Source organism: Aplidium turbinatum, chromosome 15 (genome assembly GCF_918807975.1).
Source record: "Aplidium turbinatum chromosome 15, kaAplTurb1.1, whole genome shotgun sequence".
In the NCBI taxonomy this organism is placed as follows: domain Eukaryota; kingdom Metazoa; phylum Chordata; class Ascidiacea; order Aplousobranchia; family Polyclinidae; genus Aplidium; species Aplidium turbinatum.
Window position 1 is genome coordinate 23212502 of NC_137486.1, and position 20495 is coordinate 23232996.

General features: G+C 42.0%; 1 protein-coding gene across 1 annotated transcript; it reads right to left on the reverse strand.

Annotated features, from left to right (window-relative positions):
* Positions 1–28: 28 nt before the first annotated feature.
* Positions 29–18848, reverse strand: LOC145784162 (homeodomain-interacting protein kinase 2-like). Its single transcript, XM_082595927.1, has 20 exons — positions 18513–18848; positions 17597–17832; positions 15932–16090; positions 12313–12504; positions 9234–9415; positions 8831–8954; positions 6641–6847; positions 6350–6531; positions 5964–6147; positions 5793–5884; positions 5585–5681; positions 5364–5464; positions 4992–5063; positions 3673–3786; positions 3442–3579; positions 3255–3373; positions 3002–3183; positions 2748–2915; positions 2483–2675; positions 29–1412 (listed from the first exon to the last, which is right to left on the reverse strand). The coding sequence occupies exons 1-20, from the start codon at positions 18556–18558 to the stop codon at positions 1336–1338; spliced, it is 2865 nt and encodes a 954-aa protein (XP_082452053.1). The 5' UTR covers positions 18559–18848; the 3' UTR covers positions 29–1335.
* Positions 18849–20495: the final 1647 nt, after the last annotated feature.

Here is a 20495-nt window from a genome sequence, read left to right on the forward strand (position 1 = left end):
TAAACCTGTCCTGCTTTGAGACACAGAATTGGCATTTGGAAAACTTGATGTTTACAAACATACTACGAGCTACAACCGAAACTAACGTTGTTTCTACGACATAAAAGCAAATCTACGTCTGTTCAATGTGATGACAAGGAAACAAGGCCGCAAGATGGCGGTCGATGATAGGAACTTGAGAGATGCGCGGTGCTTTGTTGATCACACGCGCCAACGCGAAATTGGAATCGGAGCCATTTTGTGCCGGATATGACGAAAGGGATATGTGAGCTTCCTCTTCAAGACGTGTGTGACGTCACTACAGTTAGTGAATACTAATAATGACCCAGATCAATGACGCCACACACATGCAAAAGGTGTCGAGTTGACAGCCACGTTGTCCGACAACGGAATGACCATCCTGGTGCAATTACACGAACACATAGTGAGTTGGGTTGGACATATCTTTGCACAATTACAACACAAGATGACTTCACCGAAGTGCAACCGATGGCTGCAATTCCAGGGGAAGTCATCTCCAAACCGGGTTTGAAAGGATGAAGGTTAATGGATCCAATGCTTCAAACATTTGTGTTGAGCTATTGCACAATAACATGGCTGTACTACCGTTTACATAGCTTGATTATTTTGTTATCTGGCAACACTGCCGGCGGAGGTAACATAAGAGGAAGTGAAGGGCAACACTGAACTTAAGTCAAAAATGTAAATTTTTGAAGTTTTTCTTACGACGCTGGAGACCTCACTGCCGTCGCTGGCGGTGATAATAAAATTTGAAAGTGATGTCATAATGGCAAAGCGAGCACAGCACCACGTGATATGTACATGAACTTTAAAGGGTATCGACGTCATTGTGACATCAGAGTTATGACATGATTTCACAAGCAAGTGAAGTCAATTTCACTTAAAACACACAAGCAACACCAGCAAGTACATGAGCGGAATAAACATTAGAAATAGTCGACCACTCGTGGCTCAAACCACGCGGAACATTCGCGAACCATCAGGTGGGAGGCAACAATAAGATGAATGAGTGCGCAGGATCATGAGGAGGAAACAAATGGAACAATGGGATCCTCCGCAGGTAATTAATAAGGCGCCACCTAGCTGCACACGCAAATAAAGCAGAAAAGATAGAACAATGACCCCCTCAAGCGGGGGAGACATCGAGTACAATAACAAACGTGAAATTACAACATCGAGCAAGGCAGCGATGACGCCATCAACAAACTATTGTGTTGTTACGTCATTCACGCAACAGTGATATATACGAAGAAAGCGACGTCCTAACAATACAAATCGCGACATTCATTGTTGGAACAAAGGAGGCGTCGATGTTCAAGAAGAAGGATAGAAATAGTGGTAGCCGTGCGGCCGACTGGGGGAGATGGGATGGTAGGCCGGCACGTATAAACCTGCAACATACATGTATGATGTCACAATAAGTCGGCTCACGTGGTTGCGTAAACCAACAGCGCCATCTATCGACCTAAATAAAGTTATTGAACTTTGACAGATCAGTCCACGCGGTTGCATATACAGAAACCACAGGAGATGGCAACCCTGAACGTGTTTGTTTGGAATTCACTCGATTCTCAATCTCATTAATGAACTCTTTATATATTTCTATAAAACCGTATCCAGGGTTCAGGAGATAGTTTCGATTCATGTTAGCATCGATTGCCGCCCACTGCGTCACAATGGCTTGTCACTGGAAGGTGCGACATTTGTGAGGCGTGTCCCGCTGCAATGATCCCATTGGCCAAATCATGTTGCCAGATGCTGCAATGCGCTCTTTGCATCCGCCCTCGTCACAATGAGCGATTCAATCTATCGGACAGGAAACAAACAATGGGATGCGACGTGGCAGGTGGCGTCGGTGCTGCGCAAGAGACGTTCTAGCGACGTTCTAACCAGTGATTATGATTCTACACTTACATAGATCCTACAATAATAACCTCAACAGTGGAAAAAGCGCAATCTGAAACCATAGCGAAGCGGCCTCAGCCTTGCTAAGGTGCAAACCTGCAATAATGACTGGAGGCGGATGGAATTTGAACTTTAAGCTGAATTTACTTTATATTTGTTTAAAATGAAAGTTTTGAGAATCCAAATTGTAAAAGTGTGATCCTGGTCATTGAATCTCAAATCACAGCAAAACTCCAAGTTTCACTTAAAATAAGACAAATGCTTCCCTATTACCAGCGTTGCCAGATGCTCTTTTGATTTCCAACATGTGCCGAAATATAGTCCAATATTTGGATGACAAAAGCACACAAAATATACACTGACTATTAACGGGTACTCAGATTATCTTATTGATACTGGCGATTCGGATTGCTATCAAGCTCAGCAGAATAGCAACCTCCTGTCAAATTTGACGATCATAGGTTGCCATGGCCTGTGAATGTTGGTCGCCATGTTGGGGACTTATTGCTGCAGATGAATGAAGGTTGCAGTCAGCTACAATGAATAGAGGACTCACCGCTGGAAGGACTGGTCGGGTAGTTGGCGTACTGATGAAGGATCGCAGATGCGATGGATGAAGAGTGACCGACTCCCCCTGCATGCAACTGCACGGGATTGACGGCGGGGGATGGAATCAATGCGTGGGGGTTTATCGGCAGTTGGGGATTCCCTGCGTGAGATAGCAGTCCGGACGGGATGTGGGGAGGAGCCTGTTGAAGGAAAGCGAATGTTATTGAACAAGTTTGCTGATAACCGGTTGAGTTTGAATGACGGGCACTCACCGTTCCAACGATGTGAGGTGGTGGGTTTGCAATCAATGGCTTGGTGGAAGGACTCGGGTGGGCCATGTAAGCGGACATGTACGTGGAACCAGGGTTGCCATGGGATGATGATGCGGGGGGGCCGACACGGTATCGATTCGTGACCTCCCCCTCCCCGCTGTGGCCGCCCTGAAATCAACAAACAGTTACATCACAACGGAGCACGATGACCTCATAATACTAATAAAGACGCATTGATGACGACATAGCCGTACCTGGCTCAGGTTGAGAGGTTGAACCTGGATTCCGAACCCTCCATCCATTGCCGTGGCAACCGTTGCCATGGTAGATGATGAGGAGTGCATCCGCAGGCTGTGGGGGCGGTCGAACTTGGGGGTTGGGATGGCGGGATGACCGATGCGGAGATACTTGTACGGGTAGCGCCGGCTTGGGGAAACTGAAACGGGATCGCAAGATGAAACAGGGGAACCACACCAAGGGCAACGTTACAAACAGTTAAATTGTTACCTGATAAATCACCGTCACGCTTGGGTGCTCTTTGACGCCCGTCGTTGTAGCGATCGAACGCATTAGCCATCGCACCGGGGGGAAGCGTATAAGCAGAAGGGTGGTCCATGGCGGGTTTCCTGGAACGAAATTGCGGTTTATTCATGACGTCACAATTAAAACGATGCGTCGGTCAGCGGTAACTCACCCAGTGGCGACCTCGTGTGAGAATGGAGCGACGGTTGCGACCATCTTGCCACAATGGGGACTTTTATTGGGGCGCTGGTCGTCACGCTCCATTGGACTGTCCCGCACCGTTACGCATCTCACAGCGTCATTGGTTGGTCTGGGGATAGAAACGATAAAGAAAATCAGAAACTAACGAGGCGAGATGCAGGAAGACTCCATTGTAGCGTCACAATTGATGATGATGACTCACAATGATGATCCGACAACCATTCCTTCTTCCTCACTGTCGCTACTGATGGTGATCACACTGACTGGAGTGTCACTGATGAGGATGGCGGACTGATGAGAGGACGGGGATGAGGACCTGGAACACAGCATCCACTCGTTAGGAACACAATCGAAGTTTCTCTGAGGACATCGAGAATATGAAACAAGTGACGATTTCAACCGATGTGCTCCACACGTCATCATAGTGAGCACACGTCATCATGTGCTTCACACGTCATCATAGTGAGCACACGTCATCATGTGCTTCACACGTCATCATAGTGAGCACACGTCATCATGTGCTTCACACGTCATCATAGTGAGCACACAACACTCCAAAGTGGCCACAATCGAGAAATGCAAATGAGTGAAATGGAAGATCACATGGAGTGGGGACTTACTGGATGTGGCTTCCACGGGGCCCATCAATCTATTGCTTGTAGATCTGTCCAGGAGGAATATTAGTCAGGAAATATAAAACACTTTCTATTTGTTTAACAGCTGAGGAGTCAACAAGTGGAAACCCGCACCATCATGGCATGCCGCATTGTAGATACACGAGTCTTCCCCAAACTAACAAAGTCTGATTATAAACAGGTCACTCTTAAATTACATTTCAAGTCAAGATTAATGTGATACTGATATGTTTGTGCAGTCACATGACTCGAACTAATTGGCTTCTTGTTGACTTGTGTGCTTTAATGTGGTGGGCCCGTGCATTGCGCAATGGAGTAATGTTATAAGCAACTTGTACGCCTGCATGTTGGTGTTATGCTGGAACACTTGTGCGCGCCAAGCAGCTGATGGCATGCCCAGAGAAGCTACGAGCCAATCTATGGCCGAAGCAGCACGAACCGATGTGTGGGTAGACTGGGTTTCCTGGGTCAGATTGCACTGATGATCCTTGAAACCCCTTGAATAATGTTTTGGTCGCAACCCATTGAATAAATTTGTAGTCGCTATTTCCCTCCTGGCACTTGTTGCAGGTCTGATGATAAGTGGCTAAATAATACAACAGTCGATGGCAAACAGCGCCAACAAAAAGTCTCAATAATTAGATAATTTTAGGCCAATCCTCTCAAAGACTGTGAATCATTTCTCCATCATTGTATTCGTTTGGGGATTGAGATTCATGATTCCAGTTTCACTTTGACCGGATCAAGGATTCAAAACGACGTTTTGTACCTAGACTTTTCAGTTTTAAATCATCAACAAAGAACTTTATAAATATCTGCTCGTTCATGGTTGAAATAGCAGACAGCCCAATGCAGCCACTAGATGTCGAATAAGAGCACGACTCACTTTTTGACAATTTGGTTGAAGTATGGCAGGTAGGCCGCGTCCGTGTTTGATGGAGCTCCACCCTGGTGTCGCCTGCGCAGAGGAAATGTATGAAAACCACTTTCCACTGATGGGGATCGCTACATCGCCATCCAGTGGTTGGGGTCCAGTTAGATCGCCACCCAATGGACGGGGACTAGATACACCACCATCCAGTGGATGCTGACCACACATCATTTATCACTGCCACATTTACGGATCTCAAAATGGAAATGCCAAACTTACAGCGCTTGATAGCAACACAGTCCAATGGCTGCAGCGCCTGGATGGTATAATGTGACTGCTACCGCTTCATACACAAGAAGCTAAGAATCAACAGGTACACGAGCTCACCATAAGAGGTCGGCTTGGGCAGCGGCTTCGATCTGTTGTTGGATTCCCGCGGAGATTCCAGGAAGTTGGTGCCAGGCTGGTACCAAGATCGATCCGCCATTCTGCGATAACAGTTGTTAGTAACACACGTCACCGTATCTAGTGCAGTGTGACGTCACAAAGTAAAAACAACAGTTCGTGAAAGTCGCAGATGACACTGATGACAAACGCACAATCCTCACTTGGGGAAGCACGGGAGTCTGCAGAGAGAGCTGGGCGGCCACAGCTGAGTGGGAGGACGACACGTTCTGGCTTAACCTAGAGCTCGAATGGTGGCTTCTGTAACGAAACAAATCAACATGGATCCATCACAGCTAGCGTCGTACTACGTCACAGAATAAACACGTGATGAGAAGACGCAATTATACCAAATGTCTGTGCATGACCTACCTAGGGGGAGTGGCTTGTTTTGCATACGCTGGGCAGATGAAGAAGGGCTGCTGGTAAGCACCACCGCGGGAACGACCATTCGTCTGCGAGCTCTGCAAGGAACGACAGTCACATGAACACTTTCACCACTGGAGGTATTAGAAATCAAAACCATGCACAAGTTCAACTGACCGGCTTGACAACAGGAACGTGGAGGCTTCCTCCCATGGCTGGTGCGCCACCGGGTGTCAACCTGTTGAGAAGAGGCGCGCCGCTTGGTGGAGCACCGGTCACCATTTGATTCTGATGTCCAATGAGGTTGTAGAGATTGTGGCCCCGCCTGCAGACCTCCATCATCTGCACAGAAGTCTTCACCCTACAAGAAACATTCCATCAATGGTCGGCACCGCTTGTGATTTCCCCCACCCACTGTGCAAACCGATCTTTTTACCAGCGCTGGAACAAACCATAAATATTGCACACCAAAGAATCAATATATCGAGGTGATTTCTGACTAAGGGTTTGGAAAAATACCGGCAGCGACCAACGAGCGACACGCGGCATATGGCAACACTCACTGCGATGTGTGTGCGTAGTCGAAGAGATGCGTCATTCTGATGAAAGGATGGTTGAGGGCTTCCCCGGGATTGATGCGTCGCTCAGCGTTCAACGTCAACATCTTCTTGAGGAGATCAAGGAACTCTCGTCTGTCCACTTTCTCCACCGCCATGTCTCCTCCGTCATACTGAGGAACGTTGACCTAGAAACAATGATCGTGGCGACATCTTGGTGACATGTTCCAGACATTACAAAGCAAAGTAGGCTACCAGTCACAAACACAATGACCACGCCACGCGCATTGTATTCACCTGGGTCATATCCTCCAGACAGTTGAACATGTATTTCCTCGCTTCCTTCGACTTGATTCCCGTTTCTTGCTCGTACTCGGCTTGAGTTTTCAGTCTCCACATGGGGAAACCCCCATCCGTGTGACGAACAAAAAACTTTGTCGTTTTCGTTCCGTCATTGCACTGTTGCATTGTGGGTAATCCTTGCGTTTGAGAGATGTACCGTATCTGAGATCACATATACAGTCCTCGAATTTGGCGGCGGCACACGGCAATTGCCGTGGTAAATGCCGCCGCAAACGTCATAATGGCCATTCTGCTACGGCAATAAAAATGCCGTCGCAAAATGAGCATTTAATTTGGACAAAAATTGTTCAAAAATTCTTCCTGTTTGATTTACTTGCAGCGGGAGTTTAATCAGCAGAAACATCGCACCAAGACCTCACCTTGGACTATTTTACTTGCTGTGAGCACTCACGCAGTCTTCGAAATTAGCATATTTTTACTTTGCAAAAACGTTGACGAGGCCAAACGGCAAAAGTTGAAATTGCCTCGGCAATTGCTGTGAACGTTTATTACGAAAAAATTGTACCAAAACATGTAAAACGAGAGGAGAAAAAAATAATCGAATAGTCTATCACGACCGCACGGTTTGATTTGTTGTGATGTAATAATACCAAAAGTAGTGATAAAGCGATCAACGCGATACGTACGCTGTTACGGTGATTCACGTTATAACTCATTGGGGGGGAAAAGTAAGTTAATTTTGGGTTGATGCAACGTTCGAGTCAGCACAAATCGATTTAATTTTCCCGTCGAGTAGAGTTATATCGCGTAACAACAATGCCCAATAAGAAATTTACGTTTGTTTTACATTAATTCGTCATCTAGCGACGTCAAATTATCATGAAATAACGTTAATTGCTCAATCAGGTACCGATAACAAATCAATAGCTCCCTGCGAGAAGATTGCCTCGATTTACGTATACAGTAGGCTACACTAACATAATTTCGGCACAAATAGGATACTGCGAGCAACACAACGTCTGTTGGATAAAGAACTAGTCTCGTCCTGTTGCTCAACACAACAAACAGTGTACCAGCCTTATTTTTGTAATCAAATATCGATTTCGCTTTTAAAGCATCTTCAGTTTGATATTGCCAAGAGCAAAATAATAATACACAATTCTTCAAAGGTTAAAAGTTTAGATATTATTATTTTGAATGTTTTATTATCATTTTGCTCTTGACAATATTAAACTGAAGATGTTTTAAAAGCGAAATCGATATTTGATTACAAAAATGAGGCTGGTACACTGTTTGTTGTGTTGAGCAACAGGACGAGACTAAAGATAAGAGACAGTCAATCGCTTCAAGTGGACAGTTTGCTGGGTGGTTCACTAAAAACAGACAAGTTTTATTAGTCAATTGGATAAAGAACTAGTCAGAATCGGAATCATCGGAGGATGAGGTTGTCGCGTCGTCACTGAAATACTTGAAGACGCAAAACTGCCCGTTCATGAACGCGCGATGCCATATGATCGGAAGCATTACTTTCCTTTACTGCCGAAGAACCATTTATCCAATTTTGTACCACTTTTTATATTCGCAACGACACCGGTCAAAAATAAGCATTCGATGAAAGAATAACTTTTGCGTAACAATTAAGCCAGTATTTATAAGGTTGCAAACTTTTTACAGTTCACAAGAGCATTGTCAGCGCATAAAATAGCGTGCGTGATGCTCTAGGCTACCGCCGTGTGACACACGATGAAGAAGAAGCGCATAAAATTTCGTTTGATTAAAGCATACGGCAATTGCCGCCGCAATCCAAGGTTTGTTGATTTGGCGACGGCAATGTTTTTGCCGTCGTAGATGGAAGCTAATTTCGAGGGCTGCATATAAACCATCTCACAAATCAATTGGCAGGCAGTGATAGTTTTTAGTTTTGTAAGAAAACCTTTGAAAGAATTTGCATATTATAATGGAAGTTAGGAGCAAAATGGTTGGAACATCTAACCAATCTGATAAAAAATAAACAGCCCAAAATGTAGATACTGAACTCATGTTCAGCAAACGTTTAGGAAACTGTACTGTCTTCATCTTCAGTGCTATATACGGTACGTACAACAGAGTTTAGTATCTACATATTGGGCTCTTTATTTTTAGGTAAGGTTGGACTTGATATGTAAGTTGTCCACAACATCGAACCTGATCGTACTCGGACGCCCCTGGGTAGAGGGGCCAACCCAGGAACAGTTCAGCAGCGACGCATCCCAGCGACCACATGTCAATCTTCTCGGTGAACGGGAGTCCAAGAATAATCTCGGGAGCCCTGCAATGAAGATGCAGCAATCAACGCTTCAGTTGCTGGGAAGTAGACGTAACCAGGAATCGTTTGCCGCCGATCGTTCGACGTGAACAGGTTATGACGCGAGTAGCGAGGAGCGCAATCAAGATAAACAATCCAGAGTGAGTGAAAATCAAACATGGCAAATGAAGGCAACAACATCGAACGGGTGTGAATTACCAGAAAGTTAACGGGTTACATTTTATCTTAACACCCACACCCCATGGTCCCCTTAAGTTTGTGAACAAAAACAGCGCCACTGACCGATAATATCTTGACTGCAAGTACGTGGATGGGACAGTCTTCGAGACGTGGCTGGCTGAGCCGAAGTCGATGACTTTGACGCGATAGGGTTGCCGCTCGGGATCCACCAGCATTATATTCTCTGGCTTCAGGTCGGCGTGGATCAGGCCAAGCTGCCTCAGCTTCAGCAATGCTGTCAACACCTAAAAGAAACATACCTTTAAACAAGTGGACGAGTCTTCTCCCAGACAGCAAATCGTCCCGTTGAATCAATGTAAAAATGACGGATTTTGCTCTGGGTGTAAACTTGGTTGGCTCTCTGTTAATTTCGGTTATGTTAACAAGCTAACACGATCAGTCGATAACGCGGCAATATTGTGCATTTGCTGGTGCTGTACAAAGGACTGTTCTTCATTTGGCCAAACTTCCCAAGCAATTCAGCTTGAAGACTCACAGTGAACTCACTAGCTCTGAAGCTGTTTTTTTTTTTGCTGAGACTTTTCGGTCATTTGTCCGAAATGACTTGAAAAAATTCGGTCATTTTTTATTTATTTCGGTCATTTTTTTCTTATAAAAATATTTCCTTTTAAGTAGCTGAATACAAATCAAAATTTGCACTTTCTGACTAGCTACAACATTAAGTTTCGCTGAGAAACGTTGCTTTTTTGGGATATTTTGACCGAATTGACTATATATTTTTTCGGATATTTTGACCGAATTGACTATATTTTTTTCGGACATTTTGCTAAAAAATCGGTCAATGACCCTAAAAAAAAAACCAGCAACAAAGTACATTGATTCTTCGATGGAAGAATTACAAAGACATATTTATCATATAGTGAAGGCTGTACAGAAATACTTTTCTAATTATGTACGGTACATCAACTATGTACAACAAACGGGGCCTCGATTGCGCATGCCGTGGCTCTTAACAAAGCAGTGACTTTACTTGGCTTCATTGTGCAGTAATTGTCTCAGACTGAAATAAAATGCACAAGATGCGATATTTTGGGTTCAACGGAACTGTTCTAAAATAAATCCCACAAGATTGAACTTCAGTTAAACTTTTTTAGGTTGTAGTTGAACAAATGAACACGCAGACAACATACAAGACATTAAAAACATAAATCTCTAAAAGAAAACATTCATTGACAAACAAGTTGGAGCGTGCAGGCGTCAAACACCTCAAAGATATTATTGAAATATGCGACGGCGTTCAGAAGCAAGTTTCACGCAATATGATCAGTTTGTGAGTTTTTCTTCAACTTTGTGGAGTTGCTTTGCATTGCTCAAGTTTTCTTATCAATTCAAATTAATTTTTGGCACTGATGACAACTTGGCTGAAGTCAAGATGTTCATGAAGAACCTTTCAACTGCAGCTACAAAAGTGGACAAAATACTGTTGATATTTACGCCATGGAAACAAGAACCCTAAACAACAAGCGCCTAACAGCGGTCAACCTGATGACATTTCTTTTCAACTGGGTGACGCCATTAATCACCTCCTGAAACGGACACTGTGACGTCACTATGAAAGAAAACAGTGAAATCAGAAGCGAAAGCGAGCCATCCAAGCGAGCAGTCGGCAGGCCACGAAGTGATTGTGTTTATTTACGTAACAAATCGCCCGGAGCGCAACGACTGGTGCGACAAATAGAGACGGATTTTTGTGTGCGCGGCCGCGTTGGCAGTTGTTTAGTTCCACAGCGATCTTGCGTCAAGTAACGTTATTTTACCATCTGGTCACAGCTGATTATCATACCCAGCGCTTTCATTCGACTAGTTCTGTTGTGTTGAAGGTTTCAAAACAAAACAAGTCTTGAACCTCCATAGTCTATTGCATCACTTGTTTATTCTACAATCTACAGCGATCGATATTCGACTTTAATGACAAGCAAAATATCCGAATTGCAAAGCGTGGAAAGGACCTTTCGATCAAAAATTGTTGAATTTTTCGCCAAACGAAACCGGGAGCTGACAACATTCAACAAGAGAGTAAAGCAAGCAGAAATTAAACCGTCAGTGAATTTAATCTCGAAACTTCTACATCTACACGATAACAAAGGCCGCTGTGATAGGCGCGCAGTTGGCAGTAAACAACCTGGCACTACGTCATCAACAGTGAATCACTTTCGCAATAAACAAGTGAGCTTGCGATGCAGACGAAGCCGAGATCAGACGTTGCCAGTCGATGATAAGGTCGCTCGGGACTAGTCAACTACCAGACCTGTTAGGCTCAGCACATCCAGCGAACAAATCAGAAACTTTTCACATAAAATCAACGTGCAGCAGACGACACATGTGAAAGCGGCTCATCCGACGATTGAGAGGATCTCAACTTCAACAGGGACAATAAACAACCCTGACAGCAGATTAGCCATTAACAATGTAAAGACTGATTTGCTGTAGCCTGTGAAATTAACCTCACTCAGCCACTCATGCTACGGAAGCTGGAATCAGTTTGTCATAACAGAAAAGCGAGACCAATTATTGTAACATGGAGTCGACGACTAATCCAAGTGCCATAAGGACGGCTCTGTGGGAACTGGAAACCCGAGGGATGAATGGTGGGGGGATACATGGTGGGGTGTAGTGTAGACGAGCTGCCAGTTGCTACGGTGAACAACAACGCTCGGATGCACTCAAGATAAAAAAAGCTTAACCACTGATGGCACTACCCACTAAGCCTTGATTAAAAGTTACTTGTACAACAAAGCGATGATGACGCGACAACTGAAGTCGTGATAGAAGGTCTATGACGTATAGCGGTACTTTCCACTTTCTACACGGCACTAATGTGCTTCAAAAATTGATGTTAATGTAACATTACACTGACGATTCATCACGACCAAACATGTGGAGCCTACAAACCAACCACAGATGTTCAATATCGAAGAGTTGTGCAGACAATCAACAACCACAAGGAACCATTGAAAGTCGATGACATCACGAAACCACGGAATGTTTCGTGATGAGAAAATATTTCGAAAAATTATCTCAATTTTTATAATTGCAGCCACATTTCCACTTTCAATGTTAACCGTGGTTGGCAATGACAGCCACCTCAGCCGAGCGCATACGTCGAGAACATGGAGCTCACCTGCTGCATGATTGGTCGGATACATTTCAGCATCAATGGATAAAACTTGTTCTGTTTCAGAAAGTCGTACAAATTTTGCTCCAACATTTCAAAGACGAGACAAGTGTGGTTCTTGTGTTGGAAACATTCATACGCACGCACAAAGTTGTATTCATCCGCGTTCTCAGTGGAAAGTCGATTGAGAATTCCAACCTGAAAAGTAACAATTCAAGATGGCGGATCAAAGACAAGCTGATATACGCTCATATCTCTTGTGAACTTTGCAATTCTACATCACTGACTACCCAGGGTTACCAAAGCCAACCAACAACAGAAAGGCTACTCAACATCGAAAGCTATTCATGATAATATGTAAATAACAGAAAGTCATCAAATCAGACTGTCAGACGCAAGGCCGAATATAGATTAAAAGAGGCTCGAGGCTATTTCTCTTTTGAGGCCAACTTCCACCATAATGGCTAATAGCCATGGAAACAAGTATTTCAAACAATTGATGCCACTACCAGTAGCGAATTAATGATAGAAAATTATGCACACAAGTGTTGAAATTAACTGTTTGAAGATCACCAAAGTTTGCAATTTAATTGTAAACGTTTCGTGAAAGATTATTGTGAAATAGAAGATGTTAATCTAACAAAATTATTGCAAGTTAGGCTATTGTTTAATGTTATGCTCTTCAAGGAAACATTGATCTTACAAATTTTATATATATTGCCTGTATTATGTAAGAAAATATCAAGATAATTAAGCTATAACTATTAACTATAGCTTAGCCAGTGCTCAATCTTTTTTGTTACGGTGCACCCTTAAAAATGTTATGATAAAACTCATGCACCATATGTATTATTTATTTATAAAATAAAACGAGGTAAATCGAGATATGAAAATAATCTTGCAGAGACCATACCGTAACACTCAGCTACATAAAATACGAGAACAAAATTGGGGGATTTATGTGTAAAGACTTTATTGTTGTTATATGTTATTATCAAAAGCTCAAACCGAGGAATGCTCTCTCTTTCATTTGCTCCCCTCATCAATGTGTGTGATGGAATATTTTTTTCGAGATTTGATTCCACGCGAAAAAAACACTTTCGCAAAAATACGTTGTTGGCATTTGAATAAACTGTGCTTCTGTGTTCCAGTAGATTTAAAAACTGCACATCAAAGTCAGTGCATGGCGCCTCTTTAAATTTAAATATACCGTACTGTGTATATAACGTTTTATGTCAAAATCTGACTGAAGACCAGTTTACACCTTCGAGTTCCGGAATGGCCCGTTTCGGCGAGTCCGATTCGGCGAGTGCCCCATTCGGCGAGAGCCCTTTTCGGCGAGTTCCCTATTCGGCAATTTTTTTTTTAAATTATCGGGTACCGTAGCCTAATTATCATTGCCGTTTTAGGGTTAGGGGTTAGAGTTGGAGTTAGGGGGTTAAGGGTAAGGGGGTTAAGGATTAGGAGGTTAAGGATTAGGGGGTTAAGGGTTAGGGGGTTATTTTAACGTTTAGCGACGTTAAAACGATGTAAACGCGGGAATGATAATTAGGCTAAGGTACCCGATAATTTTAACAAAAAAATTCAAAAAATCGCCGAATAGGGAACTCGCCGAAAAGGGCACTCGCCGAATCGGACTAGCTGAATTGGGCCGAATAGTAGCAGACCCTCGAGTTCTGTAGTAAGTATCATACATGAAAGGTTACAGTCTAATATCCAGGAATGGGTTGATTTTGGGCTGAAGTGTTATCTTGCAGTAATGACAGCCCACTAGCCCCTAAGTCTTGCCCATTAACAATTATTCCAAAATAAGTTTAAAGCAATTTTTATCATCTCAACCAAACTCATCAATTTCAAAACATAACAATGTTTGCGGTAGTACGCTTTGCGAACAACAAGAGTTCGCTTTGCTGTATTACAGACATAAAATCAATCACAAAATATCACAATGTTAAATCTAAAGATACCACACAGCCTACCCCTACATGATAGATCTTAAATTTTGAGGCCCCTAAATCATGAGGCCTTAGGTATCAGCCTTTCCAGTCTCATGATAAATCCAGCACCGGCACTGGTCGTAAGCAAGCATTTTAAAGTTAAGATCAATACTTCCGCATGCGAGTGTTAAATTTAACGCATGAAGGGCTGGACATAGCGAACTACCAAGTTGAACAGTCCCCTTGCGATTTTTTCAACAACTCACGGTCAACCAAAAACATAAGGCAAATTAGCGCAAAAACGATAAATAATAATTTATTTGTTACATGTAATTAAAAATGCGCACGTCAATAAAATGGGTGCACCTGCTTGGGTGTTATCAGTTTTATGTTAGGTTCCGTTTGGTAATTTGGTTCAATATGATCTTGATATTATGCATTACATCCAACATGTTTTGAGCTAGGCATCAATGTGACATTGACTTCTGTATCTTTAACACCACCTGCGACAAAGTGTTTTCCGATAGCTCAGATATTCTCCTACTCACAGTGTCGTTTGACAAAGACACTTGCTTCAGCTTTTGAGCTTCAGACTCTCCCAAAACGTTTGATACAATACCTTGGCAACAAGGGAAGATCAGTTGTTCTTCGATGGTGTGAGGCTTCTTAGTGATAGGCTATTTTTCTTGCAACTTCATAGGAGGCCCTTAACCCTGCAGCATTTTCCTTCCATTGATCACTAGTGCTATCAAATCTTGACCTAACTAAACTATTAGCTCGCCGTTTAAAAAAATCTGCATCTTTGTTTTGATAATCTGGATGATGTGTTACCAAATGTCTTTTTAGCTTGCTAGGTTTTAGAGCAGAACTTGCTAAAACTTTACAGCTTAGCACGCACTGCGGCTTTTCTTCTCCTCCAGAATGTATCACAGTGAAACCAAATTGAACATTGAATCTTAATTTTTTTCGAGGTTGAGCCATTTTTACTTTTTGTACTCAAATTTAACTTAAAAATTTGATTAGTAAAGTTAAAAAGTTATTAATTTGAATTAAATGCCTTTCCAAACGTTTAGCTTCACCTAACTCCTTTTAGTCAAGTATATTTCATAATTTTCGTGTTGTTGGAGTAGGCTATGTCATCACTACGCACTCCTTGATGTCACAAAGGCGATAGAAACGAAACAAACGCTATCACAATGAAACAAAAGGCCAGGCTTAAAAAAACTGTGTGGAGAAATGCCAAGCCAGGTTACTAAAATATATCTTTTAACTTTGGTTTGGAAATGAAATTGCCTAAAAATTTTTACTTTCCACAAAATTTATTTCTTTGGAATCGTGTTAATTTTTTTGGAAGGTGCTTTGCGGACCCAGAAAATTGTCTTGCGGACCCCAAAAGGACCGTAGACCCCAGTTTGAGAACCATTGGTTTCGACACAACTCCAGACATTTCAAACAGTCGCCAGTCGGTTAACCTAACCATCTGGATAGTTAATTGAGAATCGGTTTGAGCAAAGTTTGTCTGAGGATCAGCAAGCAATCGGGTGATTGTGATCAACGGTTGGTACAAAACGGAAATAAATATTCAACAAATAAACCATTTTAATTGGTCGATTTGTTCAACGTATGAATTGTCTAGTGTTGGTGCATCCTGCCCTTGAATGCACATCTTCACACAACAAGGCACAAACCTCAATCTGTCCCTGTCTGGCATAGGATGGATGGTTTTTCAATATTTTGATGGCGACAATTTCATCTGTTACTTGGTTCCAGCATTTGACAACCTGCCCAAAAGTCCCTCGGCCAAGAAACTGAAGAATCTCATATTGACAGCCGGCTGAACGAAGTTTCTGTAAAACAATCTTTAGTTTGTATGCGTCATGCTTTGATAGACCCAACTGGTCTATCAAAGATGGAAAGTGGTGGATGTGAAGCAGCGGTGACAACAAGGGCAAGATTGGGCTGGGCAAAGTTCAGGGAATGTGGGGAAATGTTGTATGGCAGAAAATTCTCACTAAGGATGAAAGGAAAAGTATATCGGAGCTGTGTGCGGCCTGCAATGCTATATGGTAGCGAGACATGGGTATTGAGAGAGAGTGAACTGGCAATCCTGAGAAGAACGGAAAGGTCAATGGTGAGAGCAATGTGTGGGGTGAAAACGAGAAGGGAAAAAAGGACTGAAGAATTGTTGGATATGCTAGAGATGAGAGAGACCATAGACCAACTGGCAAGGGAAAATGGAGTAAGATGGTATGGACATGTGATAAGGAGGGAGGAAGGAAGTTTTCTTAGAAAGGCACTAGATCTAAAGGTGGATGGGAAGAGGAAACGCGGTCGTCCAAGAAGAACGTGGAAACAACAAGTGAAGGATGAATTTAAAAAAGTCGGACTGAAGGAGGAAGATGCAAGGGACAGGGTGAAATGGAGAAAAGGGATAAAAACAATTGCTGCGCGGAAACAATCGGCCACCCCCACTAGTGGGGAACAAACCGACGATGGATTATGATGATGAACTGGGCGGTTTAAAAAACTTTTGACTGCACAGAATGTTACAGTTTTGAACTGAATAAAATTGAGCTTGTCTAAAACATTTCGTCATTTTAAACAAAACCAGTGAGGGTTCATTATGAGAAATAAATCGCAGGTTACCAGGCAACATGTACACAAAGTTCTATGGTACCGTACTGGACACTGGTGCCAAACTTTGACTTGAATAGCAAACATCGTAAGCCTTGTGGAATTTTGTGTATTTAACCTGGAGCAGACAATGAGTTCAGGTCAAGCAGGCCTCTGCCCTCTAAGCTCCTTCCTGGCGGAAAATTCTCGCTTCTCGCAATAGGCAGCCAAAAAAATAAAATCCATTAAAAATTTGTGTTTTTAAAAATCTGTTATATAATTAAGATAATGCTTTTGTGTTTATTCAGGTAACAACTTAAACATTAGACAAGGCCCTGAAGCATATTTGCAGTTGTACTTAAGTGCACTGCTCCCAAGTAGGTGTATCATACAGTTAACCTTCGAGTTTTGCAGGTTGACGCTAAGCCTTTTGCAAAACTTTTATCAGCAATATTACTCGCAAGCATGTGAAAGACTTTGCCATGTCCATAAAAAGTTTACGAATGCCAACGGAGCAGAGAAATGTCAGCTTGGGGAAGCCGATGCCCTGGCGACCAAACATGGCCTATGATAGCGAAAGTTTCGGAGGCCATTTAAATACTTCTCAGTGGCCATGGCCACCAGGAGCTTAAAGGCCTAGACAAGCATCACTAATTTTGGAGTTTACTACTAACTGCCTACATAACCACTTTAATATTTTGCACTTGTGGCAGAGATAATATTTGTCATGCAACCCTTACATCATGCATCACAACTTTGTAGTCGCCCTCATTTGTACTCGAGGAACTGGCTGGCCCTGAATTTGCTGCTTTGCCATTCTGATGATGTTTTTGCTGAGACTGCTTAGGGGGCGTTTGTGATGATTTGTGCTGCGGGGGCACACAATGATGAGGCCTTCCATGCGTCAATGGGGCTGCCACATAATGAGAGTGGTGAGTTGCATGAGAATGAATCGAAGGTGGCGCCAAACCTGAAACTGTTTATTATTAGTACAAGCAATTTATTTGCACCTACAACTCAAATATAAATTTCTTAACTTGACACCAAATGTAGGATTGCTCCACCAAACAAATCTTCCATGAACACAAAAGTTATTGCAATGGAATATCAACACAGTCTTGGTTTTGTAGTTTAAAATTAAACAATTTTGCTTCAAGCTCAGAACAAAACTAAAAAAAAGGAGTTTTGAAAAATAATGTGTAAAACGATTCACTAATTGATGTTTCAAAACAACTCAGTTGAAACAAAATGTAGATACCAAACTCATGTTCAGCAAACAAACGTTTCGAAAAGTATACTGTGTTCATCTTCAGTGTTATAAATGTATATTTATACATTCATTATACATATACATTTATAACACTGAAGATGAAGACAGTATAGTTTTCGAAACGTTTGTTTGCTGAACATGAGTTTGGTATCTACATTATGGGCTCTTTATTTTTTGATTAGATTAACCAGGCGTTCCAACCATTTTGCTCCTCAGTTGAAACAATTGTAGAAAAATATCGTAATGTTTTATTGGTCAGCTCAAGATCTTAAATACCTACTGGTACCGGTACTCCAGGAAATAATTAGTACGGTACGGTATATTAAGTTATTTAAGAACAATTTTATATCAAATATTTCAGCTATATTGAAATACTGGCTACTCACTGTTAGTTGCTGGATGTTGTAAGAAAAATCTGTCTTCAAGATGCATACTAAGATTTCCTAGGCATCAAAATTGAATAATCTCCAAATTGAAATGTCCAGAGAAAGATTCAACAAATGATTCTCTGCTGTCCACTCCTTGGTATTTGTAACCACTTTTGTTGTCTTGAGCTAGCAGTTTCTGGAGTTTTGCTTAGTTATTGGTACTTTTAATTTGAGAAAAGTTGCTTTAAAACTTTGCATAATGTGGATCCACATGCCTGCTGATGTGACACTTCAACAACAAATGTTTTTATGCCATCACAGTTTAAGATAACAACTAGTCATTTCTAAGTGTAAACTTCTGTAATGCAACCGACATTACAGCACCAGCATTTCACATCAGCATTCATTACGCTAAAAAGTTAACTCAATTTATCCAATATCAGCAATAGCCTTGTTTTTTTGAAAAAAGAAGCCTTGTGGTAAATACTGTTCTTTGTCAAATGTAAATAACCAGTAGTCTGTGGGCATTGGGCACAATGGATGCAACCTAGTTCGTACCCTGAAAAGATCAAGAAAAAAAACTAAAAAAAGCCGAAGTCACTGATTACAGTCTCCGCAAACATTTAAAAATTTTCCCTCTGAAAAGATCGAAAGAAAAAATAGCACAAAGCTGAAGTCGCTGATTGCAGTTTCCGCAAACAAACAAAAACTCTCAGGATCATTGCCGAAAATTTTAAAATGTTTGCAGAAACTGCGATCAGCAACTTCGGCAAACTCTTAGTCCTGATCATTACCGGAAATTTTAAAATGTTTGTGAAAACTGCGGAAAAACGAAAACTGCAGTCAGCGACTTAGGCTTTGTTCTATTTTTTTCTCTCGATCTTTTCAGTTTGTTTGTTTGCGGAAACTTCGATCAGCGACTTCGGCTTTTTTTAATTTTTTCTCCCAATCTTTTCCCAGGCCTCAAAACTTGTACTTTTTTTCGGCGGTCAAGTATTTCCTACCGGACTGGCCCTTTCAACAGACATTTAATATCCCAACCAGACATACCGTATTTTTTGCATGTAGATTTTGCACAAAATCACACTACAGTACTGTGTAGTCGACCAGTCGTGTTTGTAGAAGAAGATTTTCTACAACAGAATAACTCTGCAATGGTTGATGGCTTAATTAACCGACCTTGAAGTATACTGGAGCAGATTGCTTGCAAATAAATCAGTGCATTAATGACAGTCGTGTAATGACGTAATAAACACAATTGAAAGCAACAATCCAAATTTCCTTATTACAAAAGCAACTACAATCACTTATTCTGTGGTTTTCGCGTTATAGAAACGTTGTGCCAAGCGATTACTGCCTCAGACAAATGTGTCTAACATCCTCCCTTTTTTGCAGAAATTTTATTTCTATCAGTACGGTATCATTGTGAATAAGGTCGCCACATTCGCCTAAGCACGTGCGGAACCCTGCTGAGACTTGCTTCTCTGTGACGTTTCTTTTTAGGCAGTGGCTATTTGACCGGCGCCGGTCTTTGAATCTGAAACACTATTTGACCGGTCATGACGTCACTATATAGGCACTTTTTTCCTTTTCTCTTTCAAAGCAAAAGACTACAAGAGTGTCTTAGAGCTGGGCGATATTACGATACGATATTTTTTCGGCAGCGGTATTTATTCACAAAGCTCCGATTTTATCGTTTATAAATGTACTGAAATTATAGCAACATTTTCGCACGTCAGGTGTTGCATTGTTGCGAAGGATGAAGTCCGGTAAATACGATAGGAAACTTGCAAGCTGACTTAATTTACATAGCATAGCAGCCGTAGGGTAGATACTTTATTTTGTTTTGCTACTCACAGCTGCATTTCTATTTTGCATCGAAAACTATCAACAAGGATAGCTGCATCTGTACATGGTGGCGAGCTAATACACTGACTTTTCCTACACTTGCAAAAGTTGCAAGAAAACTTTTGTGCATTCAAGCCACCAGTGTTAGTAGTG